Raw genomic sequence first — 27,959 nt, 5'->3', positions numbered from 1 at the left:
CAAATGTGTCTGCATAAATCTTTGCAAAGGAGCCAAGGGTGAAGCAGATGCTGTACTGGGAACTGGCGAAGCAGACATTCCCCAGGAGAGGAGACAGGACCAGATTCTCATCAGTGGAATACATGCTGAGAAAGAGAGACAGCTTTTATGTTCAGCATAAGTCTACAGAGCGATGGAGCAGAGACTGGAGCTACGAACAGAGAGACACTGTCAACAAACCTAAACTCAAGCCCAGAAACAAGACCCAATCCACTGGAGGAACTCTGCACTGCTCAGACAGACCTGTAAGAGGGCTGTTATGTTTCAGACACAAAAGAGGGAGGCTTTAGGGTTGGCTGCCCCCTCCCCATCACAACTTCACCCACAGGTGCTTTGCAGTTTACATACCTATTGTTTTTTCTTTTTAAGAGCACATGAAAGAAATGGAGAAGGAATTTTTTGGACAGCTGACAGGGAGAGACTGACAGATGACAAACAAAGCAGAGATGGAACAACAAGAAAACATGAATGCCCGGCATGCCACTATCCCAACTGCCAGCACTGCTCCGGGGGTGGATAGCCAGGGTGCCTGCTAAAGCAGCAGACAGTAACACATGGAGTGCATGGACAGCTGTGAAATATTACCTTCTTCCCCACTGCCCTGTGTGGGAAGGGCCCCACTGCACTAGGGCACAGCCTTAGGCAGGGATGCTTGAGACAGCAGTACTTCACCAGGCATTTAGCAGGCTGAAATGCCCAAACGCTCAAGTCACTTGGTCATGTGGGCCTTGTACCATTTTGAGGACATCCACCACGGGACAGGCTGGCCCCTTCAAAACACAAGGCAAGGGCCAGCTCCCCAGCCCCCACATTATGTGCGCAGACCATAGAACAGTGAAGCCCTCTCCAACAACGCTGTGTTTTCCAAGTTATGGCTAGAGCAGGCGCTCGTTCGGAGTGGAACCTGTCACGACTTTGACTTTTGATGTGAGCACAAGTGATGCTCAAACACAGACTTCGAGATGGATTACGTGGGCCCAGGACACTGTCCCCATGACCACTCCCCTCACAAATCTGTACCTGATCAAGCCATTGACCTCATCCACTATGTGTCGGAGCTTGTAATAGGCATCAGTGGGGGGGAGCTTCAGCTCCAGGATCAGTCGATCTATCTTATTAATGCACACGGTCACTGCCAGCCTCTCCTGCACTGCGTGCTTGATCAGCCTCTCAGTGTTCAGCATAACCTGTGGGAAAAAGGAGCCCTCTCAGAAGAGCTAAAGCTCTTGGTAACATGCTACATGGGGCATGACAGACACAGCTGTGACCCCACCCACTGCGCCAGCAGCATGCAGGAGTCGTCTAACTCACCCCCAATGACCTGCTAATAATTTGAATTTTATAAGTATGTGTTTAAACCAGCACATTCCTTCAATCCCCCCCTTCCAGCCCCCTGACATCAATAACCCGCTTCATTTCAGATGCCGGGGGGTGGGGAGTGGAGATACAGAGCAAGTAGTCCAAAGTCACAGCGCTTCACTGCCAGACCTGAAAATGACCCAGGAGCCACGACTCTGCTTCCATGGCTAGAAATCGCTACCCCAGCAGAGTTCAATACGCTCCCCATGCACCAGATGTGGCAGTGCAGCGTGGTGAAGGGGGGGCTCCTCCGGCCGCTCTGCACACACCCCACCACGCGGTGGGAAAAGCATGTGGCAGCAGCAGTGGAGGCAGATCCTCTGGCCCCGGCAGGTTGTGGTCACCATGTCCAAGTCCCAGGCGGCATGGCAGCTGTGATGCAGGGCGACTTCAATGAGTAATCTGGGAGGAGGGTGTGTGCATGTGCGTCTGGCTGGGAGGGCAGCAGCAATCCCTTACAACTCTTTTGGGTGCCACTGTACTACCCCTTCTACACCAGCCACCAGAGAGCCCCGTCACCGATGCAAAAGAACTCTACACAGATTGCTTCTGCCAGTGTGAAGTCAGGATCTAAGAGCCCAAGAGTCTGAAACACATCCACAGTAAGCAAAAGGGGCCAACACTTACCCCTTCTGCTGCATCGATGAACAGCACGACTCCGTCCGAAATACGAAGGCCGGCAGTGACCTCATCAGAAAAGTTCACATGACCTTCAAAACAGAAGCAAAGCTCACAGTGAGCCACGTCTGCGAAGGAGCGTGGGGAAAGCTGCCCCCAGCTCTAGTGACCTCACGCTGGCCACAGGCTCGCACTCGAGAGGGAGAGGTTGGGGTGAGAAGAATGGTGTTCCTCTGCCTTGCAGAAGCATCTCAGTTGAACTAGACAGAGAGCTGTTGCTAACTCTGCATCTCAAGTGGATTTTTGAGCCTATGGCAAGCTAATGTAGTTCTTAAGTAATCGATTTGCAACTGCAGCTCTGAGGAAAGATGGTAACTACAGCAGTACTTTCAGAGAGGGGAACAAACAAGGGTAAGGAGCAAAGCTATAATCCCTGGAAAACCCCCCTCCTTCCTCTGGTGTCTTGTGCTTGTCTCTCCTTGGCTTCACTGAAAGCTTCTTGGGCACGAGTGGTTGTTTGGAATGTGCCGTGTCAGTTTCCAGTTCCATGGTGTTTTATAACCCCTCACAGAACAAGCAGAAGTGGGCCTATGGTCAGAGCAGGGATGAATGCATTTCACTTCCTTGCCCAAATGGCCCATGAGTTCCAAAGAGCTCAGAACAGCAGATGCCAAATTCTTCTGGAAACTAAGCAGAGGTCTCACAAAAATCTGGCCCAAACATGGATGTAAAACCTTGCAAATCTGAGCACACACCCATGTCCCATACGTTTAAGTCACGTTTGCTGATTCTCCCCAGACACAAATAAGTTCCATGAATTCCAAGGCCAATAAGAGACCATCGTGATCATCTTGGCTGACCTCAAAAAAGGGAGAGACCAATGTGTGCAGCTCTATGAGCCCTGAAGGAACCACTCCAGCTAAGGGAGCATGAGCTGAAGCCTATGCTGCTTTCAGCATCAGAAACAAAAACTACCAGCTGCAAAACCTCTCTGTAGCTGGTGGTGGGTTCAGAAACAGAAAGCAGCCACCTGAAGGGCAGACGTGAAGCTCGGTTTGCAGGGCTGGGATGGGATCACTAAGAACTTCCCCAGGTCACCTTTGAAGAGACACTCTTTGGAGTGGTGTTGCACTTTATAACGTCTAACTGGGATAATCAATCTGTTAGACAGACATTGGATTCGATAGACTGTAAACTGGTTTGTTGCAAAACCCCATCATGCCCTAGCTCAGCCTCTACTTTGGTAGACAACGGCTAATATTTTTATCATCCTATTCATGTCTGTGCACTTTCCTTCAGAAGGACTGTAGGTTTTATGAATTGCAGCCCATCTTCTGAAGCCTCTACTGAAAGGTGCATTTCTAACTCACACCAATAGCAGCACTGGCTTCACAGAATCTAACTTACAGGCAGGTCTGCCAGAACTAAGCCCACAAGTTGTTAGCATCTGGATCAGCTCAACACACCTGGTGTATCCATGACGTTGAAGAGAAAGGATTTTCCCTTGGTGTCTGGTAGAACAACTGTCACTGGAGTGCTCTTGATTCCAACACCTCTCTGAAAGAATTGAGCTCAGGGTTAGCAATTAAATTACAAGTCTCAGAGGGGTAACCCTGTTAGTCTGTAGCTGCAAAAACCAGGAGGAGTCCTGTGGCACCTCAAAGACAAACACATTTATTTGGAAATAAACTTTTGTGGATAAAAAACACTTCATCGGATGCAAAAATTACTTTACCCACAAAGCTTATGGTGCTACAGGACTCCGCCTTGTTTTTAAATAAATTACAGAGCAACATGACTGGAGGAAGTGGAAGTCAGCCATGGAAGAATTCTGAACAGTGTCCTAGCTCCTACCACACCGGCTTCGGAGTGAGTGAACAATCTCTAGCAGTAACAAACACTCACTTCATCTGAGGAAGAAGAAATATCCTGAACACTGAACTCAACTAACATGGGAGAATAAATTCCTTCCGCCTCCTTTTCCACTGCAGCCAGCAGGTCATGCTCTAGCGCATAAGCCCAGTCCATGTGCAGTGTAAAGCAGTAGCAAGATGGAACTAGAAAGCTGACAGAAGAGACCCAGACACGATTTATCAGCATAACCCAGGTTTTTTAAAAAATATAATCTAAGACGCCCATCTAAAAGGCCAGACCCCATAAAACCCAGGATTTATTTTTGTTCTGATCTCAGAGTTCAACCTCCACTGCCCTGTGGCTGTTCTTTGCAGACTGAACCTATCTGAACACTGGGGTAGCCTCAAAACTTAAAGCTTTTAATTTTATAACCACCATAATCATGGCAAATCCCACAGGGACACAGGATCCTTGCAGATCAAGTGCTGTCTAGATTCCTAAGGTGATCTAGCTGGATGGTCAGTCTGACCTTACTTTGCCACAGGAGCATTTGTTTACTGGACTGGCCTTGCTTGGTACACACACTTCAGAATTCACTGGTCTTTCATCCTAACAATACCTCCAGCACCAATTTTACATTTACCACCTACACGCAGGATATCAAATGGCCCTTTCACAGTACTATGCTGGTCATGTTTGCCTCAATGTACAGAAACTCTGGGCTGTTTCATCCACAAGGACAACTGACCAGATCACCATAGGTGGACACTTCCTATGAGATTGCACCAGCTTAGATTTTATTTGTATTTAATTATACTTGACTATTAAAATTGTACACAGGGACACGAGAGTAATGAAAGGAGGAGAAGATCTGATTGGCTTGTCACTGCTTGAAGTAAGTAGATCCCTGGTTTATAGATCAGCTGGTGTGATGGATCAAAATGAACTTTTCTCTCCAATACAGGGCACAAGAGGTCACACATGGAAGCATTGTGAGTGAAGAATTTATTCCTTCATGACTTTCTGTAGCTTACACAGTTTGCCAGAGTTAATACCTGTCTCAAAGTGCACTCACCTCTTGCTCTGTGAACAGAATATCTGTGTAGCAAAGCTGCAGAAAACAAAGTTCTCAGGGTTAGATCAGGCAACAAGACATTTTTATAGCAAACATTTTAAATTCCGAAATAGGAAGTGGTGTCTGTTTACACATAAATAACAGTAAATAAATGGCAGATCTAGAAATAGAACTGCACCGGGTATACAGCTCCCTGCTGTAACCATTAGATCACATTATTCCTCCTGCACAGAATCTCTCTCTTTGAAAGGGAGCACCTTTTGCCCTCATGTCATGCCAAATGATCGGAACAGATGGAAATACCACTCACATCCTGGTCGTAGCGCTTCCTGATCTCTGGGTGCGTCTGCTCTATCAGGCAATCCACAAAACAAGTCTGAAAGCATCAAAAGGCAAGAAAATGCAAGATGACCTTATCACTGATAAACAGATGTAGATGGGCCATCAAATCTTTGATATTTGAGCCAGAGAGATGGGAGGGAGCGGAGCTGGTGGCTAACTGTATGATAATTAAAGCAATAATCTCTCAAGGAACTAAAATGATCAGTAGTGATTAATTAACTGACAGATCATTACTGTTACAGTTTTACTATGGGCACGCTCAGGATAAGCACCAGTACAAACATAAATAGCTATAATCTGAATTCTGAAGAGCTTCCAACCTAAGAACCACACAGACATGAAAGATCATGAACAGGGACAGAAGGTACAAACAGAAGACCACCGTGAAGAACGGACAGAGTTTGGCTACTTACAGTTTTTTGTTTTGTCCTTCTCTTTATTCATTGGGAGTATAGGTCAGCACTGGGGAGTCAGTAGGAGCAAAGGAGGGAGGGGCAAAGGGACTGTTACACTCTGTCAGCTCCCTAGCCTTGAGGGGCAGGCCTGGTTTTGTAGGCATTACAGCAAAGGAGTGCCATGACTGGGCCATGGTGAGGGTGTTGCTCCCCCTCCCTCAAGCTGTTTGACTTACCTACATATTGTACCGACAAATACTATCAAACACTGCTGAGCGGATGCACACACAGATAGCTTCTTGAAGGAGTTACACAGGCATTAGCCAGAAAACACAGAACAAAGTGCATAAACTGGCTTTACTTTAACCACTGAGAAGCCACCAATGACTGGGTTGGCCTCCCAATAAAATAAGCACTCACTACTGGGAGCCAGCAAGCTCTGCACAAGGCATTGCCAAGTGCATGGTTATCCATCAACAGCACCAGGCACGTAACACAGAAGACACCCTAAGCACAGCCCTGTATTCATTCTACCTTGCCATGGTGGAGGTGCCCGCACAGGGTCACATTCCGAATCAGCTCAGAGTTGTCCATCAGATCTGCCAGGAAACTAGAGGGAGGGAAGAAACAAATGACTGTTAGCTGCTTCTAGTGAGCCTACAGCACCATCCCCCACCCTGCAAGATCTGGCACTTCAATTGCAACTTTCAGCTCAGGGTCTGGACGTGCTTTACAACACTCATTCCCCTAGCTCCCTGCCAGGTAGGTAGACATTATCCTACATTCACTGACCGGAAAGCTGACCCACAGAGATTAAGTACTGGACCAGTGGAATTGGCCCAGTATTAGATGAAAAAGTAGCACTGTCAACAACAAGTCTGAAAAGGTGCATGTGTTCAATAAATACTTCTGTATTCTACTTTGGGAAAAACAAATGAATATGACGGCAATACACTTCCCATGCCAACAGTAACTAAGGAGGATGCTAAACAATAGTTATTAAAGCTAGAAACATTATAAATCAGCTGTTCCAGACAACCTGCATAGAAGAGTAAGAGAGAGAGCCATGTCCCATTGCCAACTTTGTCTGCAGATCTATTCTGGAGATACCATCAGTGGACCTAACCAGGTTACTCACAGAATCACAGGCACATTCTCATGTTCCTCCACTAACATGATGTGCCAACAATGCTCACATACCATGTACATAGGACAAATGGTAAAACACTCTTCAACAAAGAATAAATGGACACAAAACAGACATCAGAAAACTCTTAATTCACAATCCTGCCAGCCAGCACTTTAATGGAGTGGGCCATTCTGTTAATGACCTGAAAGTCTGTATTTTACTGAAGGAACTCCCTGCTGCTACTCGGGACCTCATTCACTCAGACACACCAGCTGAGCCGCAGCCTGGATTATTCTGTTTACTTCCCAAAATCCACAAACCTGGAAACCCTGGACGCCCTATCATTTCAGGTATTGGCACCCTTACCACCGGACTATCCAGTTATGTGGACTTCCTCCTCAAACCCTATGCCACCAACACTCCCAGCTATCTCCGAGATACCACCTGAGGAACTTCCTGAGGAAATTACAAAACATCAGAAAAGTTCCTGATAACGCCATCCTTGCCACAATGGATGTAGAGGCTCTGTACACTAATATTCCACATACAGATGGATTACAAGCAATCAGGAATACCATCCCTGATGCCACCACAACCAATCTGGTGTCTGACCTCTGTAACTTTGTTCTCACACACAATCATTTCCGATTTGGGGACAATTTATACCTCCAGATTAGTGGAACTGCTAAGGGCACCCGCATGGCCCCACAATATGCTAATATATTTATGGCTGACCTGGAACAACGATTCCTCAGCTCTCGTCCCCTATTACCCCTCCTCTACTTAAGATACATTGATGACATCTTTGTGATTTGGACCCATGGTACAGAGGCTCTAGAAGAATTCCACAGAGACTTTAACAATCTACATCCCACCATCAACTTATCCCTCAATTACAACATGCAAGAGATAAATTTCCAGGACACTACAGTAATAATCAGGGATGGCCTGATCAGTACCACATTGTACCGAAAACCTACTGATCGCCATACTTACCTACACCCTTCTAGCTTCCATCCTGCACACGACTAGATCCATTGTTTACAGTCAAGCTCTTAGACACAATCGCATTTGCTCTGATCCAACTGACAGAGACCAAAAACTACAAGAACTTTACCAAATATTCATAAACCTGAACTACCCACCAGGAGAAATAAAAAAGCCAAATCGACAGGGCCAGACGAATACCCAGAGACCAGCTACTCCAAGATCGGCCCAAAAAAGCCAAGAACAGAACACCACTGGTCGTCACCTACAGCCCCCAACTCAGACCACTGCAACGAATTATTAAAGACCTACAACCTATCCTTAATCAAGATGCCACACTCCAGAACGCCCTGGGTGACAGGCCTGTTCTCTCCTACAGACAACCTCCCAACCTCATGAGGATCCTCACTAACAGCCACAGTCTATACCCCAGGAATACCAGTCCTGGAACCGTTCCCTGCAACAAAGCCCGCTGCCAGCTTTGTCCACATATCTTCTCTGGAAATACCATCACTGGACCTAACCAGGTTACTCACAGAATCACGGGCACCTTCTCATGCTCCTCTACTAACATCATATATGCCATCTTGTGCCAACAATGCCCAGATGCTTTGTATATTGGACAGACTTCTAACTCCCTTAGACAAAGGGTTAATGGGCACAAAACAGACATCAAAACACTCCAGATCCACAAACCAGTTAGTCAGCATTTTAATGGAATGGGGCATTCTGTCAATGACCTAAAGGTATGTGTGTTACTGAAAAAGAACTTTCACACCGTTCTTCAAAGGGAAGCAGCCAAGCTGGCTTTTATATTCAAATTTGGCACATTAACACATGGTTTAAACCAGGATGGGAACTTTCTGAGTCACTATAGGGGCTCGTCTGCATACTTGGCAGTATTTAATTCTTGACCTCCCCCCCATTCCTCCACTCTCTGATTTGCTCACCTTGATTATTCTTTTCTGATTGGTCAACCTTGACTACTATTTTTGGTTCTCTGTGCCTTAAATATTGAGTCTGTTCTGGTCTGGCTATGGTCTGAAGAAGTGGGTCTGTCCCAAGAAAGCTCACCTAATAAACTATTTTGCTAGTCTTTAAAGTGCTACTTGACTGCTTTTTGTTTTGATAGTGTATAGACTAGCATGGCTTCCTCTGTTACTATTTTACTGAAAAGGAACTTTAAGGATTGCCTGTAGAGAGAAAGTGTGGGAACTCTCTTTCATATTCAAATTCAACACATTAACATGTTGTTTGAACCAGGATGGCAATTACCTGGCCCATTATAAGGACTCTTTTAGATACTTTGCTTTATCTGACTCTTGTCTCCCCCCTCCGCTACTGCCCCTCTGCTCTTCTGATTTTCCCACCTTGATTACACTTTTTCTGATTTGTCCACCTTGATAACAAATTAGTTGAAACAATAGTCAAGAATAAAATTGTCATGAACGTAGAAGAATATAATTTGATGGGCAAAAGTCAGCATGGTTTCTCCAGAGGGAAATCATGTCTTACTAATCCGTTACAGTTCTTTGATGGGGTTAACAAACATGCAGACGGGACATCCAGTGGATATAGCATACTTAGACTTCCAGAAAGCCTTTGACAAGGTACCTCATCAAAGGCTCTTATGTAAATTAAGTTGTCATGGGATAAGAGGGAAGGTCCTTTCATGGATTGAGAACTGGTTAAAAGACAGGAAACAAAGGGTAGGCATAAATGGTAAATTTTCTGAATGGAGAGGGGTAACTAGTGGTGTCCCTCAAGGGTCAGTCCTAGGACAAATCCTGTTCAATTTATTCATAAATGATCTGGAGAAGGGGGTGAGCAGTAAGGTGGCAAAGTTTGCAGATGACACTAAACAGTTCAAGATAGTCAAGACAAAGGCAGACTGTGAAGAACTTCGAAAAGATCTCATCAAACTGAGTGATTGGGCAACAAAATGGCAAAGGAAATTTAATGTGGATAAGTGTAAGGTAATGCACATTGCAAAAAATAACCCCAACCATACTTAAGAAAGCTGTAAAGTAGCACTTTAAAGACTAACAAAATAAATTATTAGGTGAGCTTTCATGGGACAGACCCATTTCTTCAGACCAAAGCCATACTACTTTTTTGTTTTGATAGTACATAGAGTAGCATGGCTTTCTCTCTGTTACTAATCAACTATGCTTACAGTATGATGGGGAGTTAATTTACCTATAACTAAACAGGAAAGAGCTCTTGGTGTTATCGTGAATAGTTCCTTGAAAACATACACATAGTGTGCAGGGGCAGTCAAAAAGGCAAATAGGATGTTAGGTATTATTACAAAACGGATAGAAAGTAAGACAAGGAGTATCTTATTGCCCCTATATAAATCTATGCTATGCCCACATCTTGAATACTGTGGACACATGTGGTGGTCTCACCTAAACAACGATATCCTGGCAGTGGAAAAGGCTCAGAAAAGGGCAACTAAAATGATTAGGGGCGTGGAACGGGTCCCGTATAAGGAAAGGCTACAAATATCGGGACTTTTCAGTTTAGAAAAGAGGAGACCGAGGGGGGACATGACAGAGGTATATAAAATTATGACAGGTGTGGAGAGGGTGAATAAGGCATAGCAGGCACCCTTCAGTCTGCACAGACTATGGATCGCGCCCTTTAAAGTTTCAATTGAGGACTTCATTTACAGCGTCTATTGTGACTATAAAGACCCACACGAAAATGACAGTCCTTGCTGCATCTCTTGCAGATGTAGTGGGTGTCTGGCAAGTCCTTATTGTGCTTTCTGTGTGCTCGCTTCTCCTCTGCTAGCTGTCTGACCTTCAACTTGCCCTTCTGAAGGCCCTCGTGTAACCCCTGCCTCCATCTGCCGCAGTCGTCTGCTAGTTCCTCCCAGTTGTCCAGCTCGATGTCTACCTCTCTGAGGTCTCTCTTGCAGACATCTTTGTAACGCAACTGGGGGCGTCCGGGAGGTCTTTTGCCAGAGGCCAGCTCACCATACGGGATGTCTTTTGGAATCCTTCCATCGTTCATCCTGTGGACGTGGCCAAGCCAGCGGAGTCGACGCTGCCTGAGGAGGGTGTGCATGGTTGGGATTCCAGCTTGCTCGAGGACGGCGGTGTTGGTCACTCTGTCCTTCCCATGATATTCCAAGGATGCGCCTGAGGCAGCGCAAGTGGAAGACGTTCAGCCTCTTTTCCTGGCGGGCATACAGGGTCCAAGTCTCGCTGCCATAAAGGAGGGTGCTGAGGATGCAGGCTCTGTAGACTTGCATTTTGGTGTGAGTGTACAGCTTGTTGTTATTCCACACTCTCTTGCTGAGTCTGGACAGAGTTGTGGCCGCTTTTCCGACCCTCCTATTTAGCTCAGTGTCCAAGGACAGGGTGTCAGTGATGGTGGACCCGAGGTAAACGAACTCGTGGACGACCTCTAACGTATAGCTGTCAATGCTGATTGATGGGGATTCAGCAACATCCTGACCGAGTACGTTCGTCTTCTTTAGGCTGATGGTAAACCCAAAGTCCTTGCACGCTTTGGAGAACCAATCCAGAAGTTTTTAAAGCTGGTCTTCTGTGTGAGACACTACGACAGCATCGTCTGCGAACAGCATGTCTCTGATGAGGACTTCCCGCACCTTAGACTTCGCTTTCAGCCTTGCAGGGTTAAACTGTTTCCCATCAGATCTTGTGCGCAGCAAGATGCCCTCTGTTGAAGATCCAAAGGCATGCTTCAGGAGGAGTGTGAAGAAGATCCCGAACAATGTCGGAGCAAGCACGCATCCTTGTTTGACGCCGCTCCTGATTCTGAAAGCATCCGATAACGCGCCGTCATTTTGGATGGTTCCTCTCATGTTTTCGTGGAACGACTGGATCATCTTGAGTAACCATGGAGGACAGCCTGTCTTTTGGAGCAGTTAGAACAGACCATCCCTGCTGACCAAGTCAAAAGCCTTGGTCAAGTCGATGAAGGCTATGTAGAGTGGCTTTCTCTGCTCCCTGCACTTCTCCTGCAGCTGCCTTAGAGAGAAGACCATGTAAACGGTAGACCTCTCTGCGCGGAATCCCCACTGCGATTCGGGGTACACCCTATCAGCAATCTTCTGGAGTCTGCCAAGGATGACGCGAGCGAACAGTTTACCAGTGACGCTTAGGAGGGAGATTCCACGGTAGTTGTTGCAGTCGCTTCTGTCTCCTTTGTTCTTATACAACGTTACAATGTTAGCGTCGCGGATATCCTGTGGAACCTCACCCTCTTTCCAGCACAGGCGCAGCAGCTCATGCAGGGGTTCCAAGAGTGTGTCCGCGGCACATTTGATTACCTCTGGTGGTACCATCCTGGCCAGGGGCCTTTCCAGCTGCAATGCTGTCGATGGCTGTCTTCAGTTCATCCACAGTCGGTTCTTGATCCAGTTCGTCCATTACTGGTAGGAGCTCGACGGCATCGAGGGCTGCGTCAACCACAATGTTCTCGCGTGAGTACAGCTCGGAGTAGTGCTCGACCCAGCGCTCCATCTGTTTGGCTTTGTCAGCGATGACTTCACCAGATTTGGATTTCAGAGGTGCCATCTTGTTCTGGGTGGGTCCTAATGCCTTCCTCATACCCTCGTACATTCCTCTGAGATTACCAAAGTCGGCACAGGTCTGGATGCTGCTGCATAGCCGGAGCCAGTGGTTGTTGGCACAGCGCCTGGCTGTCTGCTGTACTGTTCTCCTGGCCTCTCTAAGTGCTTGCTGGGTACTCTGGCTCGGTGAGTGTTTGTACTCCAGGAGTGCAGCGCGCTTCTTTTCAATGATTGGAATCATGTCATTGGAGTTAGCTTCGAACCAGTCGTTCGTGTTTCTAGCTCTTCTTCCAAACACCGACAAGGCTGTGCTGTAAACTGTATCCCTCAGACGTTGCCATTTGGATGTCGCATCAGCGCCCCCAGGGCCGCTGCGCAGATTTTCCTGGAGGGTCTCTCTGAACTTTTCAGCTTTCTCTGAGTTTGCCGTCTTTCTGGCGTCAATGCGGGGCCTTCCAGCAGGTTTAGAGCGGTACAGCTTCTTGGGTCTCAGCTTGAGCTTGGAGCAAACTAGCGAGTGATCTGTATCATAGTCAGCACTATGATAGCTGCGCGTCAGAAGGACGTTTTTGAGGTTATTACGCCTAGTGATGACCACATCTAGTTGATGCCAGTGCTTCGAGCGTGGGTGTCTCCACAACACTCTGTGCTGTGGCTTCGTTCGGAAGAATGTGTTTGTGATGCACAGATTGTGGTACGTGCACAGTTCAAGGAGACGCTGTCCATTGTCATTCATTTTTCCCACATCGAAGTGTCCTAAGCAGGAAGGCCATGAGGCCCAATCAGCTCCAACTCTTGCATTGAAGTCACCCAAGATGTACAGTTGTTCATGAGCAGGTATTTGCGCTACAGCAGCACTAAGCACGTCGTAGAACTTGTCTTTTACTTCTGGTGTGGCGTACAGGGTTGGGGCATAAGCGCTGATCAGGTGGATGGGACCGGTGCAAGTTTGAAGCGTGATCCGAAGAAGTCTTTCTGATCTGCCCATGACTAAATCCACCATTTGTAGAAGGGTGTTTCTGACAGCAAAGCCAACACCATGCTCTCTGGGCTCTTCTTGGGCTTTACCCTGCCAGAAAAAGGTGTAGTCCTTTTCCTTTAGAGATCCCGAATCTGCGAGTCGCGTCTCTTGCAGTGCAGCGATATCAGCTCGGAGCCTCTTCAGTTCCTCGTTGATGACAGCGGTCTTGCGGGTGTCACTCATGGCCTGAAGATCTTCAGTCAAGCCGGTCAGCATGGTCCGCTCATTCTAGCAAGCAAGCTTGAATTGTTGATGTTTCTCATTTCTTGTTGATTTTCTTATTGGTTTGCCTGGTGCCCAAATTTCAGTCACTTGTCAGGTTCAGGAACCTTAAGCCTCACGCACCCAGCGAGGCAGGTGAACTGTGGTGAGACAGTACCCTATTGGCTGGGGGCTGCGCAGCTTGAGGTGGGCGGTGACTGTCCAGTGAGATGCGAGGATCTCTCCCACCGTCGAAGGCAACCCCTGGCGCTCGTTCTCTATGCCAATCGAGCAAGAGCTTATAACCGGTATCTGTTGCCTCCCGTGTTGACGCAACGCTGTTCAGCGATGCCAGAGTACCTCTCCGGGCGCGAGCCTGGGCATTTGTTATGGAGACTCTGGGCTGCCCAGACACCAGTGTCCCCCTCTCGGCTTTACTGATATAGTCCAAAGGACAGGATAACCTCCACGTCTGGTACCAGCTCAGCTGCAGGAGTTGCTGGGACAGTGCCAGAAGTTGACACCGAACCGCCTTCGGACTCCACTCCGGGTTTTCTGTCAGGGTTTACTCCCTTAGCCTCTCTCCTTCCCAGGATAACCCACAAGGCAGTGGGGTGTGGAGTGAATAAGGAGAAGTTACTTACTTGTGCCCAGAATACAAGAACTAGAGGACACCAAATGAAATTAATGGGTAGCAGGTCTAAAACTAATAAAAGAAAGTTCTTCCTCACTCAGCACATAGTTAACCTGTGGAACTCCTTGCCAGAGGAGACTGTGAAGGCTAGGACTATAACAGAATTTAAGGAAGAGCTGGATAAATTCATGGAGGTTAGGTCCACAAAAAGCTATTAGCCAAGGGTAGGAATGATGTTCCTGGACTCTGATGGTCAGAGACTGGAGATGGATGGCAGGAGACAAATCACTTGATCATTGTCTTTGGTCCACTCCCTCTGAGGCACCTGGCACTGGCCACTGTCGGCAGACAGGCTCCTGGGCTGGATGGATCTTTGGGCTGCCCCAGTGTGGTCGTTCTTATGTTGTTAAGTGGGTCTGTCCCATGAAAGCTCACGACCCAATAAACTGTTTTGTTACTCTTTGAAGTGCTCCTAGACTGCCTTTTTGTTTTGCACAGAAGAGTTTTCTAAGAGCTGGCCAAGAAGCTCACTGGACCATTGCTGCTGCTCTTCGGTAACTGCTGCGATGCTGGAGAAGTTCTAGAAGCCTGAAAGGAAGCTAATGTGGTGTCAACGTTTAAAAAGGAACGACCCAGGTACTTGTAGAGATCTGCCACCTCGACAAGACAATAGAGTGGCTGACACAGGGTTTGAGAAGAATTAAAATATGTTAATGGAATTAATGCCAATCAACTTGCATTTATTTGTACAATTAATTTATAACCCATTCAAATAGGTATCAAGTTTCGTTGATAATGGTAACACACGTTGATCCCTTAGGTAAGACATTTAGTGTGTATCAGAGAGGTAGCCTGTACCTTTGAGAACAAGAAGTCCTGTGGCACCTTATAGACTAACAGATATTTTGGAACATAAGCTTTTGTGGGCAGAGACCCGCACCAGCATTTGGCCTGGTACTGCATGCCATTTTCTTTACCTAGAACATGGCTTCCCAAACTGGGGGACATGAAGAAATTCCAGGGGGACAGAAGACAACCCAGCCCCCCCACCCTCCAGTCATTCCCCCCACCCCAAGAAAGAGCCAGCCCTTGCTTCCAGCTCTCAGCCCCTGCCACTTCACATGGGCCACCCAGTGCAACCACTATAAAAAGCAGGCAGCTGGCCAAGGTGCTCATGAAGCTAGGTGCCGCCTGTAAAGGTGAGTAAGTATAGGATGGCAGGGGATGTGTTTAGATGAGGGGCTGGCAGTGCCTGGCTTTGGGGGAGGGGAGGGGCTCAGGCAAGTAGCTGATTGGCGGCTGGGGTGGCTGGCCCATGGTTAAAAAAAAAAAGGTGGGGGGTGGTGAGGGTTTCTCAAAAATCGAAAGTGGAGAGTGATGCTGAAAAGTTAGGGAACCACTAAACTAGAATGATACAAGATCAACATGGAGCACATATTAAATATTGAGCTAACCTGAGGAGCCAGTCTGAGGAGATAACTATTTTATCGAACTGTAGGTGCAGCGAGGAACTGATCATAGCCTGTAAATACCCATGTGAGGAACAGAAATGTAACAAAGGACTTGACCACTGGACTGACAGATCCTGTGGCTGGAAGCTGAAACTAAACAGCTTCAGACCAGAAATAGGGACAAGTTTTTTTTTTAACCGTGAGAGTAATTAACCACTGTGAAAACTTAAACATAAGAACATATAAAAATGGACATTGGCTCTTCTAGTCTAGCACCCAGTCTTCTGACAGTGGCCAGTGCTAGTTGCTTCAGAGGGAGATGGAACAAGGCAATTTACTGAGTGACCCATTCCTTGTCGCGCAGTCCCAATTTATAGGAGTCAGAGGTTTAGGAACATCCAGAGCACGGGGCTGCACTTCTGCCCATGTTGGCTAATAACCATTGATGGGCCTACCCTCCAGGAACGTATCTAATTCCTTTTAAAACCCAATTATACTTTTGGCCTTCAAGTTCCCCAGGCTGACTACATATAGTGTGAGTACTTCCTTACATCTGTTTTAAATCTGCTGTAAACCAATTTCATAGGTTGACCCCCGATTTGAGTGTCATGTGAAGGGGCGAGTAATACTTGCCTGCTCACTTTCTCCACACCAGTCACAGCTTTATAGACCTCCGTCACATCCCCCGCTTAGTCATCTCTGTTCCAAGCTAAACAGTCTCAGTCTTTTAATTCTCCTCATACGGTAACTGGTCTATACCCTACTCATTTTTGTTGCCCTTCTCAGTATATTTTTTAAGTCTAGCGTATCTTTTTGAGGATGGGAGGAACAAAACTGCATGCTGTATTCAAGATGTGGGGTACCCTGCATTTATATAGCAGCATGATGGTATTTTCTGTCTTAACAGTTCCTAACATTCGGCTTGCTCATCTGAATACTACCGCACACTGATCAGATGTGTTCAGAGAACTATCCACAATGACGCCAAGATCTTTTCTGCAGTGTAACAGTCAATTTAGATCTCATAACCCCAACTATATGTACAAAATCATATTTTCTAATGGGTATTACTTTGCATTTATCAACACTGAATTTGATTACCATTTTATTGCCCAGTGACCCAGTTTTGCGAGATCCTTTTGTAACTCTTTCCAATCTGCTTTGGACTTAACTTGCTTGAGTAGTTTAGTATAATTTGCAAACGTTGACCCCTCCCTAGTTATCTATTTTTCCAGGTCATTTATGAATAAGGCTGTAAATCTTTCATGGAGCTCAAAAAGCAGCTGTCAGTCCCATGACCCCCCAAACGCAGACACACCCCAGAAGCAACTAAGATTTAGTCACAGGCATTTATAGTAAAAATCATGGAGAGGTGAGGGGGAAGGATGGGGGTGGTCAACACTAGGGTTTGGAAGTTAGTGAAGTAAGGGCACCATGCATGCTATGCAGTGAGTGGATATAATTTTAAGCTTTAATTTCTTTTGTACCTTCTTCCTTCTCCCCTCTAGCCAGAAAAAATGGGAACCAACTGCTCTTGCAGCTATGCCAATGAAAAGTTAAACTGCTGCTCTTTTAGAAAACTGGAAGATGAGATGATTTCACCTCCATGCTAAAGCAACTTTTTCCTCCAAGTGGTACACACAAATCCCTCTCACTCATTCCCCTCAGGCTGTGAACATGGGGAAAAGAAGCATACACGGTACGAATAACTTGAACCAAATATGAACTTTAGGGGGGGGAAAAAAAAAGAAAGCCACACATTACTCACTCCATTTCATACACAGTGACAGGCAATGTCTGCTCCATCAGGGAAAATTTCTTGGTTTTCACAGGTTTAATAATAGGCTCTGAAAACAAAACAGAGAAAAATGAAAGGGTATTCCTTAATATCTCTTAGCCCAACACTCACACTAATCTCAAGTATTAACTGTAATAAATAGTAGACAAAAGTCAAAGCTAGCAATGGGATTTTCAAGTTCATGGACTCCTTTTACCTCTTGTACATGCAGAGAATCAAAATCTAAACTGAAATAACTTTTATTCTGCCTTTTTATAGTAACTTATTTTTTGAATCTAGGAACAAAGTTCTTCTTTGTTAACTATCGCACCAGAACTTCTGTTAAAATGACAGAAATTAAATGCTAGCCACAATTAATTCTGAAAAGAGGAAAGTAATGATACTACCAGTAGTAAGACCTACAAGTTTGCTTTAATAAACCCTCCCTGATCAAACCCACAATTTACTAACTGACAGATCATTACGCACCAGTAAGAGGCTGTGTATCTTCCTCCTGCACTATGGTCTCTACTTCAGGCCCATAAACCTCTTCAGCAGTTGGATAGTACTTCTTATCCTCGTGCAATACCACCTCCATTCCAGGAGGATCGTCATCATGATCTCCTATGTCATCATCGTCCTCCTCATTGTCAAGCTGAAATAAAGAAAAAAAAAATACTTTGCTGTTCTTTAGTATCTTCCATCCAATGATCTCAAAGTACAATACAAACATTAAACTTCACAGTATTATCATCCCTATTTTACAGTTAGGAAACTGGAGGCTGTGAGTGCCTGGGTGATCTGCTGATGTTCACACTTCAAGTCGTTGACACATCCGGAAAAGATTCTGGTCATTGTAACTATTATTGCAGGCTGCCGTCTTTCTGAATTAGGCACTAAACTAAGTCAGGTCCAGAAAACGGTTCTGAGGGGCTCCCCAACTTTTTTAGTTTAGAGGTCATTTTTCTATTTGAATCCATTCCAGATACCCACAATAATCAGCAAGTCATCTATAAAGCAGATGCCCGTGCCGTATACAAGTGATGCTTGCACAGCAAGCCATCAATACTGATACCCTTTATCCATGTACACAACATGCCCATAGCAGGCAGGACAAGTTGTGAGATACACTGGACTCCTTCTGTATCCAAGTACAACTATCAAACCCCTGTGCATGAAGTCCCCAAACCCCAGTTGTGTGGGAGTTATAATTTCACTAAAAATTAAGAGGGATTCAGTGTAAAGATCTTGCTTAAAAAATGGGATATAGAGTTCATATTTGAATGCACACAATAGCAGAGAAACTCACCTAAAATAGAGGAAGTTTCTTATTTTGTTCCACATTCGAGACAAAATATTTTGTCTTTTTCTGGCTATCAAGAGGGCAGCTTCTCACTGGATTTTTCATTACACATTAAGATAATTTGTCTTTAAAAATCTACTAAACCAGAATATTTAACAGTACATCCAAATTTCCCTTTACAACAGTAAGTGTACTGTAAGGTCTTTTTCTTTCTTTTTTATTTTAGAGACAGAAATACTTTTCTGGGGACAGGAGACACTGACTCAAAAGAAACAGTCTAAGAGAGGTAGCCTTGTTAGTCTGTATCTTCAGAAAACAAACAAAGCAGTCCTGTAGCACCTTAAAGATTAACAATATTATTTATTAGGTGATGCTCATCATCTAATGAATCATATTATGAGTTTTTAAGGTGCTCTAGGACTGCTTTTTTCAAAAGAAATAGTTACTTTTCCACTTGCACCAAAGGGATGTTGATAACTGTAGTCAGGATAAGAGTTCAGTAGAAAAACGCTACAGCAGAAGGAGGAGAACTAAGGCACAAATAATCTTTTCAGTTTCACATTATGTTGGTGAAAATATAAATGAAGGCTTTTTCAACAAGTCGCACTGCACCTCATCAAGATCTTTGGCTTCTCTGCCCAGTTCATCGTCGTCATCGTCAGAGTCAAGCTCTGGCCCGATATAATTCCCAAACTCATCATACAGGTCTGTGTCCATGATGCTAAGTACCAAAAGAGACAAAGCCATGTGTAACTAGACTTACCGGGGCAATGGTTTCCCTGCACCAGGGATGAAGCTGCATCACCCCACCCTGCCCTTTAAGTTTGTTTATGAAACACGTTTGATAACTGACCCGTTCCGACAACACCCAGTGCTCACCCGCCTACCCCTTTGCCAGCATGACATCATCCCTTCTACAGCCCCCCCGAACAAGAAACCAGTGCCCATCCCCCACTGCACTCCTGGCACATCACCAGCCGCCTCGATCTCCCTCTGCCAGCTCCCAGACTTACCAGCACACCTCTCCCACCCTCAGTCCATCCCGCTGGCCAAGTCCCCACCCTGCCTTCTCCAGAGTCCCTCCATCACAGCCCAGCACCCTTCCACGCCCTGATCATCCGCATGCAGGACACCAGCACCCAGCACAAAGACCCCTCCAGAGCCCACCTCGCCCCAGCCCCTCCAGAACCACCCCGCCCCCCTCGTCCTCTCCAGAGCCTCCTCCCCCTCGCCCCAGCCCCTCCAAACCCCCCCGCCCACCTCGTCCTCTCCAGAACCCCCTCCCCCCAGCCTCTCCAGAACCCCCGCGCCCCCCTCGTCCTCTCCAGAACCCCCTCCCCCCCGCCTCAGCCCCTCCAGAACCCCCCGCCCACCTCGTCCTCTCCAGAACCCCCTCCCCCTCCCCCCAGCTTCTCCAGAACCCCCCCGCCCACCTCGTCCTCTCCAGAGCCCCCCCGGGGCCCCTCCAGAACCCCCCGCCCACCTCGTCCTCTCCAGAGCCCCCTCCCCCCAGCCCCTCCAGAACCCCCCCCGCCCACCTCGTCCTCTCCAGAGACCTCCCCGGGGCCCCTCCAGAACCCCCCGCCCCCCTCGTCCTCTCCAGAGCCCCCTCCCCCCAGCCCCTCCAGAACCCCCCGCCCACCTCGTCCTCTCCAGAGCCCCCTCCCCCCCGCCTCAGCCCCTCCAGAACCCCCCCGCCCACCTCGTCCTCTCCAAAGCCCCCTCCCCCTCCAGAACCCCCCCGCCCACCTCGTCCTCTCCAGAGCCGCCCCCCCCCCGGGGCCCCACACCTCACTCAGCGTTCGCGCTCCCTGTCTCGCGCCTTCCCTTCCTCCCGGCAGCCGCCGCGACACCAGCGCGGAAGGACCCAGGGCTGGCGCTTGGCCTGCCTGACGGGCCGCTTGTAGCGCCGCGGCCCGCACCGAGCCCGGGAGGTGCTCGGAGACCCGGGTCCGGCTGGGTCCGCGGTCTTCGGGGCCGGGCCGTCAGGCTGCGTAGTCGGGTCCCATCAGGCGCCTGGCACGGACAGCCCAAGGCGGGGGCCTCGGCGCCGCGGCGCGTTGTCGTGGAGACCAGCGGGGAGGCCGGGCTGCCGCGGGGGCAGGTGGGCTCGGTTCCATGGCGGCCCCGCTCCCCTGCGAGCCTCCCGGGGCCGCCGGCGGAGCTGGATTCCGCTGCCCCGGCTGGGCCCCCCGGTCCCCCTCAGCCCCTGCGGCGCAGCCGCTACCCCCGCCCCGCCCCGACACCCGCGGCACGTGGGGCTGGCGGCGCCCCGGGAGCTCCTCGGGCCCAGCCCGCCTGGACCATCCCACTCAGGGATGTGGCCGGTGCCCGCCGGCGGGAGGGGAGGTCGCGTGTTCCCCGGGCCAGTCCCGCCGGCCGGTGGCGCATCGCCCCCTCCCTGCCTGGGAGCACCGGCCGGTAACGTGCAGCTCCGCAGGGGGAGGGCTCCTGCCCGGGCTCACAGCGCGTTCGTTTTAAGGGTCCCAGGCCGTCCCCGACGAGGTAGTAATACACGGAGGGACCCGGGGAGTCCTTGAGTCCAGTCCCTGCTCTCTCGGCGGGGCCAAGCACCCTCCCTTTTTATCTCAATTTTTAAGTGTTGCCCCAGACCCCTAAGTGCCCCCTCAAGGACTGAGCTCAGGACTCTGGCTCATACTGGGCGCTTGTGCAGCCATTGCCTGTTTTTAACCCTTCGGCTTTATTAACAGCCTTGTGAGAGCCTGTAACTTTAGTAAAGTTTACATCGTAGCCGCCTTAAGTCAGGGGTTGGGGGTCTGGTGATCAATATGCAACGACACCTGTTTTATGCGACTGAATCCAGATCAAAAACATTTGGTGATAGCGGCTGTTCTTCCACAGCAGGTTAAACAAAACTGCACTGGAAGATTTGGCCATACTTTGAAGAGGTTATTTAAGACAGGAGTTTGCCTGACTGAGGTGGGATCATGAGCAGATGATATACTCTATTATTAGTGACTGCCGTTGAGTCCAGCAAGAATTCTAGTGATGAAACGGGTGGATGTGAAGGAGTGAGGGGTATTTTCTTCTATGATGCTTATTTGCCGAAAGTCACTTTCATCACCATATGTGTTGCTTCTAGGGTTTTGACATGGAGGAAACTGGAGCAATAGATTTTCATGCATTAGAGAGAGAACTGCAGGCTGCTATTGCTGCTGATGAAAAGTATCAAAGAGAAAATGATGCCAAGTTCCGAGCCATCCGCCAGAAGGTGGCATCCTATGAAGAATTCAGGTTTGCAGGATTTTGTTTTCTATGGCAAGTTAACTTTAGGAATATAACAGTTTCAGTAGGATGAAAATTTCATATGAGGTAATCATAGAAATGCAGTTCTGGATGGTTCATCTAGCACTGTCATATGTCATCTCGCACAGTGGTCCTTGAGCTGAGGCAGGAGTTAGTGTACTAACCCTTTCTTAATGAATCCCAGCATTGCTTTTTTGACTGCTGTTGCATATTGAGTGGATGTTTTCAGAGCAGTTAAATAAGATAAGCCATTGCCTCATATCCTTTAAGGCAGAATGTGTTTTGTTGATAAAACCATGGAATGTAGACAAAGCGCTATACACACCCACTAGAGGCACAAGATTGCTGCTTTCTCTAGGACATGTCTGCACTATAATATTAAAGTGAACCTAACTTATGTCAGCACGCAAGTGCACAGTAATTACATCACTTGTGCATGTTTACATTTAGTTCCTTGTGTGGGCACCGTGCATCCTTACCAGGAACGCTTCTATTGATGGTATCATAAACATGGGGCATGGCAGGGTACATCTTCATAAACGGCAGCAATCAACATGAGCAGTGCAGTGCTTCCACTGACACTGCATCAGCCTTGACTCTGTGCCGCTCATAGAGATGCAACTGTTAAATTAGCGGAGCTGGGCAGTTACATCAGCAGGAGTGAAATCTAAGCATAGACAGTTCCATAGTTAGGCTGATGTAAGCTGTCTTGCATAAGCTTAACTCTGTAGCGGAGACCAGACCTAAGATACAGCCCAATGAGGATACAAAGATCTTTAAATATGAGTAGTAGCTTCCTTTCTGAAGGTTTAACTACCACTTAGAGCGAAGTCTTTGGGTCTGTCTCTCTCTCACATCCACACTCTCTCACCCTTTCTCTCTCTTGTTAGGAACTATCAATTAGGGACAGAGGTCCAGACACTCTGTCACAACGCCCTTAGTCCCTTTCTGTTCTGGGACGAGAGATCAGATTTGAGAAGTGGAATCAGATCTCTTGCATGTTAGCCAGTTTAGAGAGTGGTTACTGGGAACATGGGGTCTGGCCACAAGAGATTTTGTGATCTTGATTGGAACCCAGATCTTTAGTGTGGTAGAACTTTGTACCACAAGCTCAGTGAGTGTGCTAGTCTCACAGAGAGGAATCAAACTGGAGATGGTGTTAATTTCAAGAGGGCGTTTGCTCTTGCTGGGCTTACCGTTCCCTTTTTATTGCCTGCAGGGATATTGTGCTAGCATCACACCTGAAACCACTAGAGAAAAAGGACAAAATGGGAAAAAAGAAAAACCTGCTGTGGAATTCCTGTGCTACCCGAGCTAAGTGCAAGCAGGGCGGAGAGATGGAGCTAGCCCAGGTGAGGAGGAAACTTCTATTACTTAAGGATTTCTCTACACATGAAGGTTATTTTGTATTAAGGTAGGGTTGTAATTTAAAATGCAATAGCTGTTCCAGAATAATTCCATGTGTGGACACACATTCTAGAACAAGAGTGCCTTGGTCCACTTTAGTTTAATCTACTTCCTAAGTGGATTGATTTGAAGGCTTGTCTACACTTTAAAATTAATTTGGATTAAGGTAAGGAGTGAATTTTCAAGCACAATAGCTATTTTGGAATAACATAATGTAAAGAAATCTCCAGAATCACCGCAGTATATCACACCAATGGTCTATCTAGTTTCTAGTCCCACATCTCATTTCTGACAATGGCCATGACCTGCGGCAGCAGAAGAAAGTGGAACGCACCCCCTGGGAAACAACCTAGATCATACGATTCTAGGGTTCACTCTGGGTATTACTCTGAAGCATAGATTGTCTTCAGAGCCACTGTGAAATGATGGAGACAGCCACAGGTAGGGCTGAGAGTGCTTTTTATTTAGAATATTGGCTTGTTTAATCATCAGTGGGATTCCTGGTCTGTTACTGTCAAAGTTTTTAGTCGTCAGCTCTTCTCATGTTGTGAGTTACACCCATGTAACAGCAAGGCATGATCTGTCTATGCCATGCCAAGGGCTCTAGGCCAGTGTGCTATCAGAGATAACTAATCAGTACCCTCACTCTCCAGGTAGTTTGCATACAACAGCTTCATTGGTTGTAATGAGTCAGTGATAAAAGGGAGACTGCACAGATGGTGAATTATTTGGGCCAGTTGAATGCCACAGGTTTTTCAAAGGTTGAATTGCCACCCACAAAACTTTATATAAACTCCCCCAACAGATCCATACAAACTCCCCAGCACAACACACACATCCAAAGAAATCAACACTAATCTACCCGCATCCTTCATGTGCAAATCTACACAGCTCCGAACACAGAGCTGCTCCCCATAGCATACAACCCCCTTCATGTGCAAGCTACACAAATCAACACACGACATCTCCCAGCACTCCCGTAGATGACATTCAACACAAATCTCCCTGCACCACACTCAAATACAAATCAACACAAGTCCCTGAACAACTACTCCAGACACAACCACACACATCACAACCAGCACACACAATTATCCCAGACATACACTGTCTCTCACCATAGCCAATCTTCCTCATTCACCTGCTGCACAAATGAAAAATTTGCCATTGCTCATACTTACAATGTAAATTTGAGTGGCAAAGCCATTTTGACTTAACCAATTATATTCAGTGATAGCATAGTGTTTCCGTTGCTAATTATGAAATGACCTGTTCAGAGGGGAATTCTGCTCCCAATCCCTGCACCAGCTGGTAGATTCTGTATTTTATATTTTCATCCTGTTTTACTTAACTGTTACTGACCATCTTTTCATCCAGGGATGGTATGGACTTCCTGAAACGTCTGCAGACTTTTACAGGTACTGGCGCAGGTGTTTGAAAAGCGGACAAGAAAGATACCAGTTCCTGTGTCAGCTTGGTGGCAAGGCCCTGAGCAGAATCTTTCATGCTGATGTCAGCTTTGGCCTCCTGGGGGAATTTCTTGTGGTGCTGGCTGAGCACATCTGTAGGGGAGACAGAGACGCTGTCCTTCAGATATTACAGAGCCTTTCTGGGACCAAACGCTTTGGACTAAATGTGGATCTCCTGAGCCAGGTGGAGAAGGATAGCTGTAGGGACTTGTTTGGGAAACTGCAAAGCATGGGCAGGCACTGTGGTGCTGATGGCCTTCCTGAGGGCACGGCTGATGGAGGGGCAGCTGCTTTGCACGAAGAGCAGAATGAGGCTGAGAGAGAAACCCATCTGAGTGGGTCTGGCCAGCAAAAGGAGGTAGATGACAGACTAATTAAAGAGCTGCTGAAATGTTACGGCATTAGCTGAAGGAGCACAGGCTCACCCTATTGCTCACGCTCCACCAGAATTACTAGGAGCTGAGGGCCACTGCCCTGTCGTTAAAGGCAGAGGGACTGAGAGCCTCTTTTCTAAAGGAAGTTGTTGACTGAGTTTCACTTTGTATCTGCTTCACCTATGCAGAAGAATGGCCTGGTACAAATAAATATTAGTCACCAAAAGGATGATATTGCAGTCACTGGGGGAGGGAGCATAACACAGAAGACACTTGCTGTGAATAAATAGTATTGAATATATTGTTTAGGGGTGGGAAAAATAGCACTTGTTTTAGTCTCGGGGTAACCACGTTAGTCTGTAACTTCACAAGTAACAAGCAGTCCTCTAGTTTTAGTTAGGGATGTTAGTGGTTAACTGGTAAGCAGGAAACGGGTGGGGCTTACTGGTTATGGCGAACCAGCCCTTCAGGGCCTGCCATGGGGAGTGGGGTGGGAACACTTCAGTACAGCTGGAGCGGCCTTGGCAGGGCGGCAGCAGGAATCCGGCCGTTAAACCAACTAAATTCAGTTCTGTTATCTTAGCAGCGACAGGGCAGGAAGCTGCAGAGGAGTCAGCAGCAGCAACTTCCAGAGCTGCAATGGCTCCATCCAGGTCCTGGGGGAGAGCAGTCTGGCCCCAGACAGGGGAACTAGGGATGGGCAGTTTTATGTCCTCCCTCCCCTGCGCACCTGTGTCTTCCACGTTGGCCAGCTCTCTTCCTCCCAGGTCAGCGGATCTGGAGGCTGAGAAGGGATGGGAAGGTCGAATGGGTGCATGGTGATGTAGGAGGGCTTGGCCCCTCTGCCTGCTGTGGGCGACAAGTGCCCCCCTCTCCCCTCCCGGCATGGCCAGGCCACAAAGGTACACAGGTGCACACAGGTGTGCTTTCCGCTCTGCTGGCAGCACGCAGGGTGGGGAGGAGGCAGGGCATGCTGCTGCCACCTGATGAGTGGGCAGGGAGCTGGTGCTGGGTCTCGTGCAGAGCAGCTGCTGCGTCCGCACGCTGCTGCTCCTGGGAATGCAGGAACTCGGGCTACCTCGAACCAGCAGCAGCAGCGTCAGTTCCTGGGACGCCAAGTGGGGCCAGTGCCTTGGCTCAGGCTGGGAGAGCGGTTGTGACGCTGAGTGCCACCTGCAGGGAACTTGCTGCCCAGTTCCTCCTCCTCAGCATGGAGGGTTGATGGGAACATTGCTCCTTCCTGCTTAAGAGCCTGTCCCCAGGCGCAGCATTTTCTTGCCTTCATTTGCTCTCCATTCCAGGGATGAAAGTAACTTAACATTTCTAATTGGTACAAATCATTGTGCATGCGCTGTTCTTAAAATAGAGTTATAGAATCCTAGGGCTGGAAGGGACCTCAGGAGGTCATCAAGTCCAGCCCCCCGCCTAAAGCAGGTTCAACCCCAACTAAATCATCCCAGCCAGGACTACGTCAAGCCAGGACTTAAAAACCTCTAGGGATGGAGATCCCACCATCTCTCTTGGTAACGCATTCCAGTGCTTCACCACCCTCATGGAGAAATAGTTTTTCCTGAAAACCAACCTACTCCTCCCCCCATCATTACAAAAAGTCTGGTTGGATGTTACTTATTAAGGACAGTCTCCTATTCACATGCATTGCAGCTCTCGACATGTTGATTTTGTAACCATATTTGAAAAAATGGCTCTCACTATTTTGGCTGAAGACCCCTGAACTCGCCCATGCTGCTTTGCTTGAGTGCTGCCGCTGGAGTAGAGATCATTGAACTAAATGCTTCACTGTAGAAGGGTGGTCAGTTAGGCAGCTAGATGGAGTCTCAGCAATCACTTCCCGCAAGGGAAATCCAGTGCCCCAAGCTCTTGCTTTTGGAAGGTGAAAGTGGGGAGGGCTTAATGGCCTAAGTGTCTGGTTTGAAATTGCAAGTGCCCTGCCGCTGCCCCGGAAGTCTGTGGTCAAATGTTGCCTGTATAGAATCCCACACAGCTCTATTGCATGTGAGTCTTTCAATGAACAATGGAGGGTCTTGTTCTGATCTAACAATGGAGGTGTGATAGGACAGGGTTTCTGGGCACACTCAGACAGCAAGGAAATTCAGTGTTCTACCCCACAGAGCAAGGGGGAGGTTAGAGCTTGATGGTGCAAGGAAAAGCCTCAGCTATTGAGCCCTAAAATGCCAAAATCTCGAGGATGTGACACCAAGGTTGTGTTGTAATGAGAGGCAATGTGGATTTAACTAATGTGATGCTGTTACCAAAAGCTGTAAACCTGTACAATGTGCATGAAGTCTAGAAAGAACCATGGAAGAGGTTGAAATTGATGTATAAGCATGAGGTGTATGTAAAAGGACTTTGTAATTCTGAAATGTCGGTGTTGTTGTCTGTAACTAGATGTGCAATTTCTCACATGACAAGAAGCATTCGAAACCTACTGTGTGGTTTAGAAAGGGAAACTGAGGCACACAACTATTTTTCTTATATGGCCCAGAAACTAGAATCATACACTACAGGAGACATTTGTCTGTACATTTACTGGATAGTGACTAAATTCCAAACATTGCTTGCGAACAGGGCATTTGCTAACAGGAGGGAGTTTTGAGAGGAGAGTTTAGATGACGCTAGTTACCTCTGACCACCTTTAGACATAAAACTTTATATCCCAAACATTTAAACAAAAGCCCTGTATATAATCA

General features: G+C 47.5%; 2 protein-coding genes across 6 annotated transcripts in view; one reads left to right on the top strand and one right to left on the bottom strand.

The window, feature by feature from the left end:
- EFTUD2 (elongation factor Tu GTP binding domain containing 2) overlaps positions 1-20,582 on the bottom strand; it is a 38,981-nt gene extending 18,399 nt beyond the window's left edge. For 2 of the 3 annotated variants that reach the window (XM_074978773.1, XM_074978775.1), the window contains exons 1-11: positions 20,525-20,582; positions 19,347-19,455; positions 17,921-18,086; positions 17,423-17,501; positions 6,217-6,292; positions 5,256-5,321; positions 4,946-4,981; positions 3,483-3,573; positions 2,026-2,108; positions 1,060-1,226; positions 1-125 (exon numbers count right to left, since the gene is read on the bottom strand). In XM_074978773.1, coding sequence (XP_074834874.1) covers positions 1-125; positions 1,060-1,226; positions 2,026-2,108; positions 3,483-3,573; positions 4,946-4,981; positions 5,256-5,321; positions 6,217-6,292; positions 17,423-17,501; positions 17,921-18,086; positions 19,347-19,451 — 994 coding nt within the window. In that variant the 5' untranslated portion in view covers positions 19,452-19,455; positions 20,525-20,582. The remainder of the gene's footprint in view (positions 126-1,059; positions 1,227-2,025; positions 2,109-3,482; positions 3,574-4,945; positions 4,982-5,255; positions 5,322-6,216; positions 6,293-17,422; positions 17,502-17,920; positions 18,087-19,346; positions 19,456-20,524) is intronic. The other variant, XM_074978774.1, reaches the window with a different exon arrangement.
- A 95-nt stretch (positions 20,583-20,677) lies between these two features.
- Positions 20,678-27,628, top strand: DNAAF19 (dynein axonemal assembly factor 19). 3 transcript variants are annotated; one of them, XM_074978778.1, is made up of 4 exons: positions 20,678-20,838; positions 21,838-21,989; positions 23,221-23,353; positions 24,786-27,628. In XM_074978778.1, exons 2-4 carry the CDS (start codon positions 21,847-21,849, stop codon positions 25,284-25,286), a joined length of 777 nt encoding a protein of 258 aa, XP_074834879.1. In that variant the 5' UTR covers positions 20,678-20,838; positions 21,838-21,846; the 3' UTR covers positions 25,287-27,628. The 3 variants fall into 3 exon arrangements, with proteins under 3 accessions (XP_074834879.1, XP_074834880.1, XP_074834877.1); XM_074978779.1 differs by lacking the exon at positions 20,678-20,838 and adding an exon at positions 21,190-21,239; XM_074978776.1 differs by lacking the exon at positions 20,678-20,838 and adding an exon at positions 21,401-21,674.
- The last annotated feature ends 331 nt before the right edge of the window (positions 27,629-27,959 follow it).

Source organism: Carettochelys insculpta, chromosome 28 (genome assembly GCF_033958435.1).
Source record: "Carettochelys insculpta isolate YL-2023 chromosome 28, ASM3395843v1, whole genome shotgun sequence".
Taxonomy (NCBI): domain Eukaryota; kingdom Metazoa; phylum Chordata; order Testudines; family Carettochelyidae; genus Carettochelys; species Carettochelys insculpta.
This window is presented reverse-complemented; position numbering and strand designations above follow the sequence as displayed.